We start from the raw sequence: 18,779 nt of genomic DNA on the forward strand, positions 1-18,779 counted from the left end.
CAGGCACACACACATACACACACACACACACACACACACACACACACACACACACATACACATACACACACACACACACACACACACACACACACACACACACACACACACACAGGTGTGAATACAACAAAACAATGCAATAAGCATCTGAGTGCCACGCTTTTACGTGTACAAAATCATAAACTGTGAGTTGAATATCCTAGAGAGTATTTGAAGCATTTCACCTTCCACACGAGAATACTCTGTGAGAAAAAGACAGAGAAAAGCAAATGAGAAGCTGATTGTCCGTGTGATTTCTTATTTTTTCCCCCTGCACAGCATGCAAAGCAGTGGAACATCTCTCCCAGGAGAGATTCCAGTCAGACTGCGGAGAGGCGGGTCAGCAGGGGTCATGGAGCATGCCCAGTGCCATTTTCCCACAGAACTGTGATTTGCGCCCTTGGTCCGGCTGTGCGACCAACTCTTGCTACGTACTGTGTGACGCTGCCCACGGAGGCGTCACTTCCTTGAGATACTCTACACAGCCGGTCAGCCTTGCCCCTTCGTCTCAGCCGAGGCCCCAGCTCAGCTCTTTTATGACACATATTTGACCTCGGTTGACCTTAAGAATAAGGTCAAAAGAGGGAATTCATGAAAGATTCTCTTTGGTGTCAGGAGCTATAAATTACACTCTGTTCAATTTTCTGGGTTTCGTGGCTCCATGGGTCCTTCCAGGATGTATGTCCGTGTCTGACTTCATGGGGAAGTCCACATTCATTCAACACAACCCATCCGGTCGCTCCAGGTACGAGGCGGACCGTGTTCTGTCCAGCCACAGCCCCGTCCTGTCCCGTGAATCACGCAGCCACTACCCCTGCATTGTCCAGCACGGGGTGGGGTGCAGGTGGTGGTGGGGTGGAGGGGAAGGGGTGTCACCTTTCCCTCCTGGGGCGGCTCACACACGCACGCACGCACGCACGCACACACACACACACACACACACACACACACACTTTCACAGTCTCCATTCATCCCTTCAGTGCTTAGACGTCACATCCTGCACGCACACACGCGCTTACTCATACTTACCCGCAGAGGATGCAAAACAGAATTCATGGAAGGAACACAGATTTTCGCTGGCACGCACGCACACACACACACACACACACACACACACACACACCTGGTTCAACACTTGACACACACTGACTCTTGTCCAATGCTTACAGTATGCCTCAGCCCTGACTATGTCATCACTTGTAAAGTTGTATCGCTCAAGACGTCATCATCATTCAAAGTTTTTTGGCTCTGGATTCCAACTAGTAAACAGAAGCAGGGGACGCTGCTGTTTGTTCTTCCTGTCTCTTTACGTGTACTTTTTAATATTTCCCAACTGAAAGAGATCAGTCAGGATTTATGGTCAAAGCTGCCCCCCCCCCCCCCCCCCCCCACTCCTTTTCCAGTTATCCTCTGCTCCTTTAACACTCGTCATTCTTCCTGTGGAGACATTAACACACTGGCACAGGAACAGATCCGGGCTTATCTTCACATACACTATACAGTAACATGGTTTTACTGATGAGTCATATTTTAGCGCCCTAAGAGGCCTCGAATATGAAATGTATTCTTTCTCCAACTTCATCGCTGCGTGCTTCATTACTGTGCCTCGACAACAACACCACAAGGACACACCATGTAAGGTTAGTAGTGAGTAGACCACAGAGAGAATTCTGCAGGAGACTACGGTAATAAAACGGGCTCCCAATAACGATAAACGTGTCAGTGAATTTGGACTTATACACGGGTCGCTCATGCATGTGGCCCGAGGGCTCCTCCGGTGGGCTAAGTATAGATGATGATGGTTCTGCGTGAAATTCAACTCCAAGAGAGCTGGAGAAACCTGAGAGGTCAAATGGCTATTGACTGACTTTTTTCCCTCCTTCGCTCATAGCTATCAGACGCATAGTATGAAATACCACACGTTACTAATTCAAGGACACTCCAACCGATTGTGTTCTGAGGAACAACTGGGCTCACAAATCCCAGTGATTGAGGATACTGTCAGTGGCTGCAGAGACAGGAAAGGAAGGGGAGATTAATGAGGAATGTCAGGTCTCTGCAATGTCTTACCTCTAAACCTTACTGACTTCATCCACAATAAAAACCTTTTTGTCTTTGGAATTGAAGCTGAATTGATTCATTTTGTTCATCCCCGCCACCCATTCCAAACCATACATGTATTTCCGACTGCTGGGATCATTTGTGGCCTCCAACTTCCCAACAAGCCAAACAGGACATATACGCTTGACATGTTATGGCCGTCAAGAAGCTGATATTGTCCATTATTCACTGTTCCTCCAGCTTTCTGCTTCTTCATCGGCTCCTGGGGAAATAAACCCACTCATTTCGAGCTGCCAAAAGCTGCTGTGCTCAGCAGCCAGTTGCTAACTTGGTCTGTCCGCCATGTGGTTGCCGGGGTCGGAGGCACACGGCCGCTCCGTCAGCGCTCGTTTTCCGGAAACAGCTGCTGGGTACTGACAAGCCATAACAGTGAGCTCGGAGCTGAGGTGAACTGCAGGGGGATTAATTCACATATTGAAATATTGATTCGTTCATCTTTGAATGTTAAAAATACAGTTACCGAACCTGTTTGCAAATTAAAAGTATAGCTGAGCTCAAGTGAAGGTGGCGGACCACCACAGGCCTGCATCAACATCTCAAGACGTGTAGTGCAATGTGGGATGGTTTAGTCACACTTGTTAGCGAATTCCAGTTTTCCAGTCAGCTTTTTGAAAAATCAGATCCAATTTCCAAATGTATCCTAACTGATTAAGATCTGATCCCGGATAATAATTGTTTCTATTCAGAGAGTTAAAGCTGCACAAATCTATATTTTCATATTAAACTGCATATAATGTGAACATTGCTGCTCAGATTGAAAAGGCCAGAAAATAGTGGTGCACGTTGCAGCTAAACAGCCAGATGTTTGACTAGAGGCCCAAACAGAGCTAAAGGGAGAGTGGACATTACACATAAATTCATCAGGCGGAAACAAATGTGAATTCAATGAATGCCAATGTTTTTCTTCTGCGTCTGTTAAATGCTAATGTTTTGCTGCCCTCAAGTGGACGATAACGCAGCTCAGACAGATTTAAAGAGATAAATACGACACACACAATATCATATGTGACATTTAGAGGACTCCATCCTTCTTATTTTTTATGAAATCAAGTATGCATAAATGAAGTGCTCCAGGTGCAGCCAGTCTACTCACAGAGGTCAGGATGAAGCCCGGGTTTTCAGGAATGACTGCCTTCGCATGCCCACTCCAAAGGAGCCGCTCCGCACCAGGTGCACCCAGCAGGAAGTCCCCAGCTGCCGCAGTCGACCCAAAGTGCGTCCGTCTTTGTTCGGAGAGGTCGAGCGGTGTCGGTGTCTGTTAAAATGTAGGAAGACGCCTGAAAGCGGAGAGCACGGCGAGTGTCAGCCTCGGGACTGTTTGGTTCCACTACGAGACTCATGCTGAAAACAACAGCCCAGGCTTGCTGACAATAATCAGGCCGCACACACAAAAAATACCCCAAAAATCTATTGTTTGCAGAAATGTTTATTCCCTGTTCATTGATTTCTGCTACAGGCCAGCGGCAGGGTCAACATGCAGGTGTACACTGTATCTGAATTGTGTTTTTCTTGGCTGTCTGGAGGTGGAGGTCGACTCTGTGTGTGTGCGGCCCGCTCTGCCAACGCAATTCACGCCGGGTACACTAGACGATGTCGGGGCCCCGCCTGTGTGTGCCGAAGCCACTCGGCCTTGTGTTTCCCTGACTCCGTACTCTGTTGTGCACATCGCAGCGCAAGCGCCATTTGGATGTACGCTCTCTAACCGAAGTGTCTCCACACAAATCTTTTGTCCTTAATTATAGTTTGTGCTGTCTGCTCATTTCAAAGTGCCATAGGAAAACACTTAACCCGCACAGGGGCTCAGCGTGTTTTCTCCGCCCCATGCAGGTTCTCTTTTCAACTCCCCCGTGCCGTAGATCAACTGGTGCTTGGATGTAGTGACGCAAAAGGAGCTATGGAAAATGCACCGCGCAGTGGTCGGACAACATCTCAACTCGAAAGCCAACCGCGTGTTTGTGTGCGAGCGTGTTTGTCGGACAGGCGTACAGTGTATATCGGGAGGCGTTTGTGAGTCATGCTTTTCCATGATGTAAACACTGAATCAGCCCACGCAGGGCCTCCCATCTTCTCCCAACACACTAAATCACGTGTCAGTCTCACAGGCCTCACAAGACCTTTGGCATGAGGTGTATGTGTGTTTGGAAGTGCACAGGGTTCCCTTCAACAGCAAAAGAAAACGGAAACCAAGTGTGCTCAACTCGGCTGATATGGGAAGCCCGCTCGTCTCGAGTCAATCCCTCAAAAGTCCAGTGCTGACGCAGTGTTTCAAGTTGGAGCGTGAGATTAAAAAAAGTCTCCAGCTTGGAAAGAAGCATTTTTCACATTTGGATAAGTACGTTGAATTCATTCTCACAGTGACAAGTATACACGTCTTTGTGTGAAAGCGCTTACACCGCTTCATCCGAGCGGCAGCAGAGCGCGTTCACCACAACGCAGGCGACCCCGAGCCAGCGTGTTGCTGCGTGACATCAGCTCAGGCCCCGCGAGACTGAATCAATACGATGAACAAAGAAACTTCAGACCGTCGTCTCCCTCTGACCCTGAATATGACACACACACACGCACACACACAGATTCCCTCGGCGACATCGATCCGTCTCCCTGTGACCTAGTCCTCGGCCCCGGTGGGTGAACGAGTGACGGCCAGGCAGGAAACTCGCCGCGTTATGACGGAAACGCAGGTTGCCCTGATTCCTGAGCATCAGCCACACTGGAGCTCGTGAGTTATGGCCTCGGCAGGCGAGAGTGTGTCGGCCACAGGAAGTGGTCTGTTGAGCGTGTGACCCGTCTGCTCTCACAGCTTCGAGGCAGTCGACCTCTGTCCACGGTGAATGATGCACGGTGCCAGGGGAGCGCGTGGCGTCTGTAACTAGCCACGAGATGACGCTGGGGGACACACATAGGCTGATATTTTTTCCATTAACTCGTGGCTGCTGACACACAATGTAATAAGTGATGGCTCTTTTTTTACGGTATATAAAGTTTCCATTCTTTCTTTTAGAACAACCGCAGTATCCAATCTCACACGCCAATTATGGAATTTTCTGTTTTGGCTTTATATTTCCGAAAGAACCTGGAGCTTAGAGTCAAACAGGTACTGACAGTACACCTCCATGGTCAATACTGAATCATGCTGGGCACCCTTGTTCAGGCCAAGTTCCAAAAAAACATGGCAAACGTAGAATCAATGTCCAAGGCCCCTTTCATCACGTGAATAAAAACAACACCAGAACAATGATTTTCATATTTTCAACCAAATGAATTTGTCCATAGTGTGTGATAAACACACGCTCCTTGAACGATGCAACAAAAGAAGATTGAGAGGAGCTAATTGGGAGGTGTGAATGATGTCACTGCTGTTGCTCTCAACAGCTCTCTCAGCTATATGATGGAAACACTGGCAACATTTCTCAGGCCACGGGGAGTAAACGACGGTGACACGCGGCGCTCACATTATCGAAAAATAACATATCACTCACAGAGACGGAGTCTATAATGAGGAAAAGAGGGAAAATGATGAATTCAATTCATATTCAGTATTGTAATTTGATCCACGTCCATCTGTCAAATTCTGCTTGGCAGAGTGAAGAGGCTCCTTGTCGTAACTTGTACTAAGTCATCAGTGTTTAAGACGATATTGATGACATGTATTTTACTCTCTGTCAAATATCGAAGCTGCTCCTTCATATGAATTTCCAGTAATTCCTGTATCCGACACTCTGCGGTGTAGCATGACATTCTTTATGTTGTCGTTGTTATTCTCCTGCTGGAGGTGCAGCAGGAGTATTCTGGGAGTTCAGGACGAAACCTCCCCTCCTCGGCCCCTTCGCTCAGTGAAAAAGAGAACCAGCACTCACCCCGCTCAGGGTGACAGCGATGAACCCTCTTCAGCCGAGTCGTCTGCATCGGCCTGGTCAAACTCTCTTCGCTGCTTTGGCCAATCAGAGTCGCTCTTGCGGTCGTGGGGGCCCAATTACGGAGGCATCGGTCCACGGCAAGAGCTCTTTTTAACTGAGAGGGCAGTGAATCAGGGAGACGGCTTCTGTACACGCCAACATCCCATCGCCAAGACGCCCAGTGGCCACGTGGCCGACGGGGACAGCGTCTCTCAGAACCAGTGGACCAGATACTTTGTTACATCTCTGAGCAGCCCTCCTCCTCCTCCTCCTCCTCCTCCAGCAGCAGCAGCAGTAGCAGTGAATGTCTCCTGCTTACAGCCACCATCCATTCCTCGAACTCAAATTTTGAATCAAAAGGCTGACAAAGTGACATTCAGCAAGTTAAAAGTTAGAACAGCAGAATGTCGGCACAATTTGTAATATCTTGGAGGAGTGTTGTGAAGGAAATATATTAACCAATCAGCATCCCCCTCCTTTCCAGTTTAACGAGCAATCGAAGTCTGTTGCACACACAGTGCATTCTTGCAGTACTTATCTGCTCTATAGCGTCCATCCCAACAATCAACGAGTCCTGCATGATACCATGACGCACATCTGTGAAATATGAATGTGTGTCGAGCGAGTGGTCTAATTTGTGAACACTCTTTCTCTTGCAAGTTTGACAGTGGAAACATTAACATTTGTGTAAATTTCATCTCCTTTGTCGAATATGAAAGTGTGTGATGCAGGTGGTGCGTTTGAAAAATATGTTTGAGTGTGTGTGTGTGTGTGTGTGTGTGTGTTTGCGGCTCATTTAGCCTTGAGAAGTAGCCTCATGCAAAAGGAGCTTCCTCTGTTGCACTTGTAAATTCAGTCCACATGATTTGAGTGCCTTTTTTTCCCCCCAAGGACCACAACTCTACTGTGTCTATGAATTTCTATAACCCTCTGAACCAATAAATCAAATTCAGGAAAAAAGTATAACTTGGCTTAAACTTTTTTGGCCAATGTTTGTGAGCGTATTACTCCGCAGGGCTCGATGCAGGACGGGGATGATTGGCTGCACACTGTACATCATCTGATGTCTCTCCTCTCTTTTCCAAATTACTCACCCAGTTAGGAACATCTCGGCGCTCCTTTTGTACGTTGCCAAAGAAACTCTCTCCTCCCCCCCACCTCGACTCCTTTGAAGCAACTTCAGAGCATCAATATTTAACCTGATATTGTCAAATCTAAAAAAAAGAAAAGAAAAAGAAAAGATGATGTAAGGAAGGCTGAGCTTTGAAGCGTGTCTATCCGCAGACCAATGCTCAACACATGACTGATTTCCTCTGTTGAGTTTGACGACAACACACTCATGGCCATCACCCACTACGCCCTTGATAACTAAAGGAAACAATGGGACAGGACAGTCGCCTGATGGACAGATTTACATCCCATTTGGGTTTTTTTGTGTTTTTTATGGCTGCAATCTGTAACATATTACAACGAAAGACTTGAATCAAACAAATCATCCGAAGGGGCCTGGATAGTATCTTCTTCTTCTTCTCAGAATAACCGTGGCCGAGCGGCGCCTCGCACAAACTTTGGAAATGAATCATTCAACAGCGCAAAGCGGACGTCCCCGCATGCATTCCTCGCGACAGCATGACTATTTCATCGGCTCGGTCCGACACAGCATTCAGGAGGCCAGTGGACGATTATTCTGAGGTGTACCAATTGGCATCTGCCCAAGTGCACCGTGCGCAGGGTGCAGGGTTTAGGTTCGAGGTTGGTCGGAAGAGGAACACTCGAATCTGCACGCCACACCCACCACAATGGGGAGGTTGCAGGCGCACTCTTCAGCAAGGCCGGGGGGGGGCGACAGCACTGGGACAGGCAAAAGGTCAGCGGGGGTGACCTCTCTAAAGGGGCGTCGTCCACTGTGGAGACATAAACCCTTCTCCAATGGAGTCACCTGTGAAACTTCTGCATCAGCTGTAGGTTTTGCTCCCCGCAAAATTTACCGAGCTCTGTCGCCGCTGCGTCTGGCCCGCCGGTGAACGAAGCGTGGTCTACAGGGAGCTCAGGGGTCGGCTGCAGCAACACGTGGGCCTGGTCACGTCCCTCTGCTCACACCGGCCACTTTGACGTGTCACAGTGGAACAGCCCCGCTGCAGGTCAGCGCATGTCAGTACGCCGCCGCGCTGAACAAATGGAGGCCACAGTGATCATACCTGGACACGTCGACATCAGTGGTAGCATCGCTGGCCATGTCAATTTTGGTCGTTTAGCTCAAAGACATTGAGGAGAACAAGCGAAATGCCCTAACTTTCCAGGTCCCCTCAGTTCTGCGAAGCGGTTTAACGTCTTTCTGCTCTTTGTTTTTGCTCAGTGTGTACCACTTACCATCAATGACATTTCCAATCACTCTGGGTGATAAAGAAATCTGACAAACCAACTGTACCTGGCTGGCAACAAATGGCAGACGGGCAAAGTTTGCCACCAGCTTGTGAGTGGAGCATTTCAGCAGCTGAACAGCCTCAACTTTCTCCGTCGGAGGCCAAAGGAACACAATACTCCGAAGTCTGAAACTAAAGCAGCAAAAATGGAATTTAGCCATCATTTAATCATGCCTACGGTCTGTACATCACATGCAAATGAATATGCTCATTCCGAACCATCAGTAGTGTGATTTAAAACTAATTTTGTACTCTGATTTCGGCCCATTTTTTTCTAATGTATGGCTTATCAAAGTCCAAGATACACAAATCAGCCACAGCATTAAAACCAGTCAGCCTACAGTATGTGGTTTAATGTCGTGGCTGATTTTTGTAAGTGCGAACAAGAGTAAAGGTGAGATGTCAGGGGCTGTTTTAATGAAAGGAAACTTCAGTCGAGTTCAAAACTACCGGCTGTTCGGGCTAACGAAACAAGTCCCGCTGGAGCTTTTTTAGGAGGTGACATCATAAATTCATTTCAGGAATTTAACGAAAAATCTGGATGCTCCAGAAAAGGAAAGAAAAGCTGCCGATTGATTCGCGTGACGACATCCAGAGGCCGAAGCCATTTTTTATGGCTTCCACAAACCCTCCACCAAAATAGCCCCTGGTGATACATGTACACATCATTTCCTATTGATCACTGCTATTGTGCTATTGAAATGCCCTTGTTGAACAATATATTCCTCCACCACACCGCCCTTCCTGGGAAGGCCCATTTCCATGCACAGTTGGGCATGAGACAGATACAGTATTAGGACCAGGAGCCGCCACATGACAGCAGCAGGAAAACCACGACAGGCATGTAACTTTAGAGGAAGATGAGCCTCCTGTGAGAAAAGTGACTTAAATGTTCTTTTTTCATTGCTCTCTTGAGCGGAAGCATCTTGAAATTTTGAGCACACTGCCAAAAATAGCTGCGGACTCTTGTTTTCTTTTCATTTTCTTTTCTCTCCAGCAGCCTTGTTTATGCATCTACAACTAGTGTCGGCTCCAGCCGGCTCGAGGAAAGAGCCCCGTTGCGTTGGTGTTTCCATGGCAACGGGGGAGCAGAAGGTCTCCAAGGTCGCAACGGGAGAACCGGGTGCCGAGCTGATGGTGAATGGAAGGTTGACGCGGTGGGCGCTTGTGGTCTTGTTGTTATTGGAGATTTCATTACCGCCTCACCCGGCTGCCTGACACTGACGTGATAAATTGTCACCAGGCACGGGGCTGTTAATCATTTCTGGGGGTCGCACAAGCAATAAAACATGGAGCTCCTTTCCTGCATTTGATGATGGGAGGGAGTGGAGGATATGTCCCGATAAAGAGCGGGAGAGAGGTTCCGCGGGAGGCGAGGAGAGTGTTTCGCTGCTGGAAAAGTGGATTGCATCCATTATTTAGGTGCTGCTTCCCTTCTCCGTGAGCGCGGGGTGAGAGAAAGGAGAAGGGTTTGCAGGATGTAAACATCTCCTCTAAGTCCCTGTGCAGACTGCAAGTGGATACGGCTCTTCTTATATAGGTAACATACAGCCTAAATATAGCAAGAAAAAACATTCCACATTCAAAATTACATACAAATGCCATATAATCTGGGATACATACACTGTATGGGTTGTTAAGATTTAGATTTACAATAAAAACTCTTTCTGTGCAACTGAACAGTGTGTGTTCCTCGTATCAACAGGAGGCCCGGTTCATGTGAAAGCACTTTCAGATCATTGCATCAAACGCAGTGCAATGCATCGAGGCCCCTTTGAATGGTGGAGAAAGTGGGCCAAAAATGTGGGCTCTGATATGTTACTGTTTGATGCGCGACGCTTCGTATTTCCTCCTATGAGCTGCACAGATTGCGTCCCCAGGGTAATCTTGCATGCACACGTTTGAACATAGGGTATTAAGTACCTCGGCGTGTGCCGTAGCACAGACTGGGAAAAAAGACTTCACATGATGCAAGCTCCGAAAAAGCTCCGCTGTCCTCTGTATGTTGGGCACGTGGACATGTATGTGTTCAATGTAAAAAGGCGCAGGAAGGCCAATCCCAGCTAACATTGGACGAGAGGTTCACCCTGGACAGGTCGCCAGCCTATCGCAGGGCCACATACAGAGACGGACAACCATTCAATCTCACCTTCACACCTACGGTCAGTTTAGAGTCTCCCATTAACCTAACCCCATTCTGCATGTCATTGGACTGTGGGAGGAAGCCGGAGAACCCGGAGAGAACCCACGCATACACGGGGAGAACATGCAAACTCCACACAGAAAGGCCCTGGTTGGTTTGAACCGGGACTCGAACCCAGAACCTTCTTGCCACTACACCACCGTGCGGCCCCGCGGGAAGGCCGCTGCAGTTATGTAAAGCTAAACAGCCTTAGCGAGCGTAGACTTGTATGCCATCTTGGATATTCAAGTTTCAGTATCTTAAAACTGAATGTCAGTAAATGTTATGAAAATAGTGGGGCGTTGAAATCATGAGAACGCAGTCTATCCCGGAGCGCATTTTACAGTACCTCAGGCTCTGACTCTTCTCTTTGTAAATCATCACCATCAAGCAAATGCCAGAGCATTTTTTCCGCAGCAGTAAATCCCTGCTGGCCTCCAGGAGTGACCCTCCAGGAGTGACCCCCCAGGAGTGACCCCCCCCGGCATCATCATCCTCCAACCTACCGCTGTAACCGTGGTGAAATAAGGAGACCATTTCACTGCCGCCTGTTCTCAGTCAAATTGAAAGATGTGTCAGTGCAACGAGGAGAGCAGCAAGGCTCCTTGAGGAGGAGAGAGGATTGGAACTGGGAGGGTGAGGCATGTAGAGAACAGCAGAAAGACTGTCCTTTCCAGGCTTTGATGTTGTGGAGAGGATGGACACTCTTTGCTTTACTTTTCTTCAAAGGATGCGATGAACCCACATACATCGGGGAGGCGGCTGATAATGTCAGCCTCCTCACTTTTCTTCCGTCTTTTGTTTGTCCAAGAGATGAGAGCTCGGCACTCGGCAGACTCACAGGACACGCTCGCTCCCTTGTCGTGATGCTCAAAGTGTTCTGAGCCTCGAATGATTTACATTTTACACCCAAGGATGCCGCAAGCAAAGAGACTGAGCCGCACGCACGTTTGTTCATTTGTTGAATATATTATTTTATTTTAACATCATCCTCATAGTTCAACTTTTATTTTCCCCTTCATTCATTTAAAATGATCACCTCTGAATGTACACATACTGCAAACTGTCAAAAATATACAAACAAATGCAGGCTTGTGCTATATTCTGGTCAAATGTCTAAAAAACAGTGGCACTGGGGGGAGAGAGAGAGAGAGAGAGAGAGAGAGAGAGAGAGAGAGAGAGAGAGAGAGAGAGAGAGAGAGAGAGAGACATTGAAACCGGTAAAGACATGCACAGCATCATTGTGAGCACCGGTTACAGTGATCCAGGTGCGCCGTACTTCCATGGGATCCTCGTGGAAAAGTACATTTCATCATCTGACAGTGCGTCACAAAGCGCCTGCCACATATCAAATCAAAAACAAAATGTCGCTCGTTAATGGAACTCTTAGGCACATCATTGTTTTTTATGGTTTTACATTTTCTGTAAAAGTCAGAGTTACTGTAAATGTAGAATGCTCAACCAAAAACAAGGGAGAAAATAATAAAGGAAAATAAAACATACAATTAAAGTAAAAGGAAAAAAAAAACAGCTTTCAAAAATCATTTTGGAATCACTGTTTTGTTTGTAACTCAACATTGTTACATAATGTGTGTGTGCGTGTGTGTGTGTGTGTGTGTGTGTGTACATAGCTGGGTGCATTTCTGTAGAACCAAGTGGTAATGCGAGCAAGTACTTGAGGTGTATTGTGGGTCGTTGCTGTGATTGGCTGACAGCCGTCCAATCAGATGCTCAGGTCTCTGGGGTTGTCCTTGTAGGTCTTCTTGGGCTCGGGGAGCGTGGGCTTGGACGAGCTACTGGTGTTGGTCTTGAGCGTGCTGTAGTACTCTCTCACCTTAGCCGCTACGAAAATGTCATCATCCTCTTCATCCTCCGAGTCGTCTCTTCTGGAGGTCCTGACGGGGGACACGTCTCGTCCCAGGCTGCTGGATCTGTACTGCGGCTCGGGGGTACTGCCTTGGCTGGCGTAGCGCCCGTTCCTCTCCGCCCTCTCCGGCGAGCGCCCCCTCAGCAGCGAGCTGTACCTCTTGTAGCCTGAATCTGACTCGGGGGTGCGCACTCTGGGCAGGGTGGTGTCTCCATAGGTGTCCCTCTGGCCCCTGGATGCCACGTCCCTCAGCAGGCTGTTCCCCAGCAGGCTGTCCCCCCTGTACGCTCTATCCATGGAGGAGGCTCTCTTCATCAGGCTGTCCTCCCCGTACAGGCGCTCCTCCCTGCGCAGCGGCGGAAACGTGGCCTCACTGTTCAGGCGGCCCAGGGCCGGGGGCTCACGGAGGATGCTGTCCTCGAAAGGGAAGCTGAGTTCAGGGGTCTTGGGTCTCGGCTCCTTCAATACGGCCGCGTCCCTGTTTGGCATCTCATTGCTGCGGCCCTGTCTCTCTGGCGAGGCGTACCGGCGGTAGGGGTCTAGGGAGTTGGTGTGGCGTCTGGTGGGGGAGTGTTGCCGAGAGCGGTGGGGGGACCTGTGGCGGCGGGGCGAGCGGTGAGGCGAGCGGTGAGGCGAGCGGTAGGGAGAGCGGTAGGGAGAGCGGTGGCGGTGTCCTTGGTGTCTTTCAGGGGAGCGTCCGTGGCGGTGTCCCCTGTGACGGCTATCCAGAGTGTTCTCTGCACTGCGAGACCTTCCATGCTTCCTGTCTGGTGAACGGTGGCGACTACGGTGGTGTCCGCTGGACTGGGGGTGGTGGCCGTCACTTCCCTTGCCATCCTTCTTTTTGAACAGCTTCAATGCGCCCTTCGTCGTGGATTTTTTCTCCTTGCGCCTTCCAGTGCTGGTTTTCTTGTGAGGGGAGCTGTGGCGATGTTTGGAATGGTGGTGCCTGCCGGCGCGGTTAGAGTTGTGGTTCGGCTCCTTCTTGCTCCGGGATGGTTGTTGGGGTCCTGGTGGGTAGCTTAACTCCGATGGCGCATTGGTCGAGGGCATGGTGCTCACTTCCGCAGCGTTTTGTAACCCTGAGGCTGGGTAGGCGGTGCTGCTGTCGTTAGGGCTGCCGTCTGCAACACAATGTGACACACAAACGAGGTCAGGGGGATCGAACGAACGGGTCAACTCAGAAAGCTCCTTTCTGCTTTCACATGAACCATGCTGAAACGCTCCGGTATGAAGCCGAGAAGCCATTCTGATGTTAATGCCAGCAAAGATGGCTAGTTGTTAGATGGCACAGCAACAGCCAATGATTAAACATTAATGTAGCTGACACATGAGAAAAAAACGGCAGCGGGACATTTGTGAAGCAGCCATGGCTCGAAGAGACTCAACAAACCTGTTCCCCGGTCTACCTGGGGTCACCTCCCTGGAGCGGAGCGGGACATGGCCGTTCGGGCGGCTGGACTGGAGGCCGCTTACAGTCAACGTGCTGCATGTTGGTGATGTTGCTTGATCGTACCGACTAGCCATGCTCTTTCATGCACTGTCATGGTGGCTTAGACTCTTCGTAAATGTTTACAGAGATAAAAACAAAAAAACCCGGCTCACGATGGGATCAAGAGCTGTTGCCTTATATAGCAGGAGCACTGTACGGTTTAGGTGACATTTTACTCTGCTCAAAAACTCAAATGTTTTAGGAGCAACTACTTAAGCAGCCACCGCAGTGGCTTTTTAATATCTCATTCTTACAATCAAACCGTACCCCGTCTACATTTGAAGGTAAGTCTAGAAACTGCAGAGCAACAACTTCAATAGAAAACTCAGTTATAGCAAATGGAAGTTCTCTCGTGCTCTAAAGTATCATAAAAACTGTATCTGAACAAATTAATACGAACAAACGAGCACTGCATTTCACCTCTGGACTCCGTTGTCCAGAGGTGAAATCCAAGACATACAATGTGCATGAAGAATCCATTATAACGGCTGCGGCGACACTGGCAGTGCAGTGTGGGTGAATGGATTTGAATGCATGGAGTAGAGCACGGGCACAGGTGATCTGAGGCCACACCACACACATCAGGATGGAGAAAGAAGGAGAGAGAGAACCAGAGGAAGAGGGAGGAAGAGCCAGACGACAGGGAGGGACAGTTACAAACCGTGGTCTGATTTTGGAGGACAGAGGCCTCCCCCATCTTGTCATTTCTCATACATGCAGTGAGATGGGGAGCGACCATCCCTGAAGGAAGACAAGAGCCCAGTGCAATATGGGAAGAGAGGAGATACACAAAAACAGAAGAAAAGAGAAGAGCACAGTAGTTTAGATCGCCTGGAACCAACTCGAAGGAAGAAAAGGAGAATTATTGTGTTGATTTTTCAATGGAAAAAAAAGAGTGTTTATTTGATCATTGAGTCATTGAGAATAGAGAGACAGTCCAGGAAATTACCCAAACCCTTCAGTGGAAAACACCAGTTACAGAGAAAGGTCCTACACACACGCACACGCACACACACACACACACACACACACACCTAAGCATGTGGACACAGAAGCAGCAGCAACCCAAAAACCGAAAGTAAAGACAGTGAGACTTGCACATTCACAACAACAGTATATGGAAGCAGTTTTACATTTGCCGAAAGAAAAGAAAAAAAGGAAATACTGGCAAGACTGTCAACGGTTGTTGCAACTAAAAAGTACAAACAATGATCCCAAATATACAACTTTACATGATGTCGTATCGGTTAGGGCTGACCCGTATTCCTTGAAGCCTCGGCCGTAAATCAGTATCCAAATGCTGTGTGTTTATACATGTGCGTTACTACAAAGATGCCAAATAACAGTAATTAACATGAGTTATTCTTGGACATGGGCATTTTTGATCTTAGTAATAGTTTGGTGTTACCAGCACTGGGACAGTGACACCATGTGATAGGTTTTTGAACGCGAGCAAGTCGAGCGTGTCAGATATGAAACTGGTGAATCTCCAACGAGTTTGGCAAATCAACTGAAAAGAGTAAGGAGCCTCTTGGCCCCCAAGAATCTCCGAAGCCCTACAGCGGTATTCGGGACAGCCCTAGTGTCGGTGCAGGTACAAGACGGCACATTCTTAGCCCAAAGAAAAAAAACACTGATGAACTTTTCAAGACAACAAAATGTATCTCCACTCAAAACAAGTAAAAAAAAAAAAAATAAGAGAAAGAAAAAACAACATTTATGATGACTTGTGACTATCAATCGAAACTGGTCAGTACGATAAAAAAACAAAAAACATTCCATAAATATTATGGAAAATAGACAATAGAAGGAGAAAAAAAAATACAATTTACACTTTTGACAAGTTCATGCAGTAATAGACTTTTATCCATTAATATGTGGCTTTGATTCATGGCTCTGTACACGGAACAAAAATACTTGTAAAAATGCCTCTATTCTTTTCATCACTGTACAAAATGTCTGTATAATGGGAGTGGCTCTTTTTCTTTTTGAATGGGGATGGGTGGAGTTCTAATCGTCACAGCTTTTCAATGACATTAACAGTGGGTGCAAATAAAATCCATGGATCAGTGAGTAATGTCAAGCACAGTAAAGTGAGATTTTACCTTTGAAATGGCAAACAAAAACAAAAAAAAGCAACAAACTGCCTTTTCTTCTCAATACGGTCTCACATAAAACCCTAAATGAGTTCAGTAGCTTACATTCACCTTCAATAAATATTATAAATATTTCCTAACCAAAGCTGTAAGATATGCCATTTCATCATGGGTTGCAACAGAGGAAATGTTCTCTTCCTCTCAGCGTTCAAACTAGTGTTTAAAGAGGAGTTGGAGCCCATCAATATTACTTCTTACCCATGAGCAACATTGATCTTTCATTCTGGTCATTCAAACTCTGTAAACAGTTTCTACTTTCATGTAGCGCTGAAATCAGACCCACCACCTTTCTGTAAAGTCCCAGCGGTGTGCTTTTGCTCGTCGGCCAGAAGGTGAGGAGTGACAGCGGGAAGACACGGAAACTGAGAGCAGGTGAAGGCAGGGCAGGGCAAGTGCACCCACAGCAACAACCTCCACCCCTGCCCCCCACACACACACAAAAAAAAATCCCAGAGCCCAGGAGTGACCTCCACCAGAAAGAGACCCAAGAGCATCTAAACCCGTCTACCCTCCCTGGTGGGTTTGTCCCAGGGATGAGTGAAGGGTCCTAGGAGGGCAATTTAGTTCTTGCCCCTGTTTCCCCTTCAACCCCACCACCGTCCACTGGGCGTCCCCTCGCTCAGGGCGTGAAGATGGGGGAGAAGGGAATGTTTTCGTAGATTGACCCACCATATTCAGGCACCGAGCCGTCACCCCTCTTGAGCACCAGATGGACGCGTCGGCCTCCACTCTTGATGAGCTCGATGGCTCGCGCGTGTTTCATGCCCTTCGTGCTCTCGCCATTGATCTCCAGGATTTCATCGCCGACCTAAGAAGCGGGGTGGGGGGGAAGGGGGGGGAAGAAAAGGCGCGAGGCAGAGAAGCAAGAGAGTCGGAGTGACAGGTGAAAATGGAAGGGAGGGAAAAGGGAGAGGCCGTGGAGCGAGACCGAATGTGGGAGACAGGTGACAGTGGGGAAGAGAGTAGACCGCAAGATGAGCGGCACAGAGGTTCAAAGGGACACGATGAGGGAGGGAGGGAGAGAGGACAGATTGAGTCGAGGTTAAAAATCAAATCTTCTCAAAGATTTAACACAACAGCAACTTCTTTTTTTTCCTCCCCCTAAATGAAACATTTCCAGAGAGGGCACATTGCATCGGAAAGCAGCAAATGTGACGCTGAGAGAGGAAAATGAGGGAGATGGGGGAGAAAAAAAAATCAGGAGCCAGAATGATAAAACACCTTTTGCCTCCTGATTTTTTTTGCCTCAATGCCTCAAGTTATCCGTCAGTGGCGTCCGCACCGAGGGAATTCCTCTCGATGGATCTCTCCCTGACACTCTCTGCCTCACGGAGCAGCTACTATTTATATCGCTGCGAATAAGGTGCGCAAACACAAATGTATTCATATACACACACACACACATATATATATATATATATATATATGTATAAAATGTGCTAATACATGCACACCCACACACGTACTAACTGTGGCACATTAATATACTGAATGCCTAAAACCACCTTATAGCTCACATGTACAGTACAGTATATACTGGAGCTTTCTGCATATGTCTCCCATGCAAACACACAGGGGAGAATTAATTTAACGCTGCACTCTGTGTTCAATCAAGCAGCCCGGGGAACAGCTCCTGGTTTATGCAATTAAGCGAAAAATAAAGGTCAAATATTACAGTTTGCCTTACAAATTCTGAGACGTGTGAACCTTCAATTTACAAGCTCAGAGAAGAGCATTAAATCATTTAAATGGGCACATTCTGGTAGCGGCCGTGCTCCGTGTCTGCCTTGTGTTGTGTGCGTGGCAAAGCTTGGTTCTGTTCGGCGAAGCATAGCTCGCAGTAATTGGGAGGTACACGTAATTATATTGTTAGATAATATTATTCTGATGGCTGTAAAAAGTCCATGAGGCGGGGTCTTCAACCCCTCTGTTAATCAGGACAGTCAACGGGGTGTCAACACCACGTATCTCCCAATAATGTGGATTTATCTGAAATATCAAGTGCTTCCTCGTACACTAAGAAAAACAAAAGCTGTACTTCTTTATTAAACCGTTTGAAAACCTACTGGATTTATTGTGCAGTGTCACAAAGATGAAAAGAAGGATGATCATCTCAGCTCATGAATAGTTGAAGATTACCATACATCAGTCTTCTCTCACACTCACTGTCCTCTTCTTACAGTTTGTCAACATTACTAATAACTAGCGTGTGCAGCCCTTATCAAGAAATTCCCACAGTTTGTTCTTTATGCATGATGACACAAAGAAACGTAACGTAACATGACAGGATATAAAGTTACTCATGACACAAGCGCCCCAAAAGACAAACACAGATCTGGATCTGTCCATTATTATATATTAAGTGGTTTGGGGGGGATCCGAAGAATTAATCTTAATATGGTTAATATTATACATTTTTGACTAATTCCAGTCATTCAGCTGTTGCTATTATAAGTCATTCACGTTAAGATGAAGAGCTCATTTTCACAAGAATTACATGTAAATGTCAAATCTCTTTATCTTTATCTATTCCAGCAATTTAGCATTAGACTTCCAAGTGGTTGGAAGACTTACAAGAGACATTGAAAAAGAGAAATCAAAGC

At 47.5% G+C, this 18,779-nt stretch overlaps 1 protein-coding gene across 11 annotated transcripts in view; it reads right to left on the minus strand.

The window, feature by feature from the left end:
- Nucleotides 1-1,136: 1,136 nt before the first annotated feature.
- Nucleotides 1,137-18,779, minus strand: part of magi1b (membrane associated guanylate kinase, WW and PDZ domain containing 1b) — a 132,995-nt gene continuing 115,352 nt past the window's right edge. For 8 of the 11 annotated variants that reach the window (XM_035631383.2, XM_035631378.2, XM_035631382.2 and 5 more), the window contains 2 exons: nucleotides 16,846-16,984; nucleotides 11,322-13,652 (listed from right to left, as the gene is read on the minus strand). In XM_035631383.2, the coding sequence (XP_035487276.2) occupies nucleotides 12,385-13,652; nucleotides 16,846-16,984 (1,407 nt within the window). In that variant the 3' untranslated portion in view covers nucleotides 11,322-12,384. Of the gene's footprint in view, nucleotides 1,163-11,321; nucleotides 13,653-14,681; nucleotides 14,762-15,030; nucleotides 16,985-18,779 lie in introns of those variants that run through there. The other 3 variants (XM_035631386.2, XM_035631385.2, XR_007030846.1) reach the window with 2 other exon arrangements.

Source organism: Scophthalmus maximus, chromosome 6 (assembly GCF_022379125.1).
Source record: "Scophthalmus maximus strain ysfricsl-2021 chromosome 6, ASM2237912v1, whole genome shotgun sequence".
Lineage (NCBI taxonomy): Eukaryota > Metazoa > Chordata > Actinopteri > Pleuronectiformes > Scophthalmidae > Scophthalmus > Scophthalmus maximus.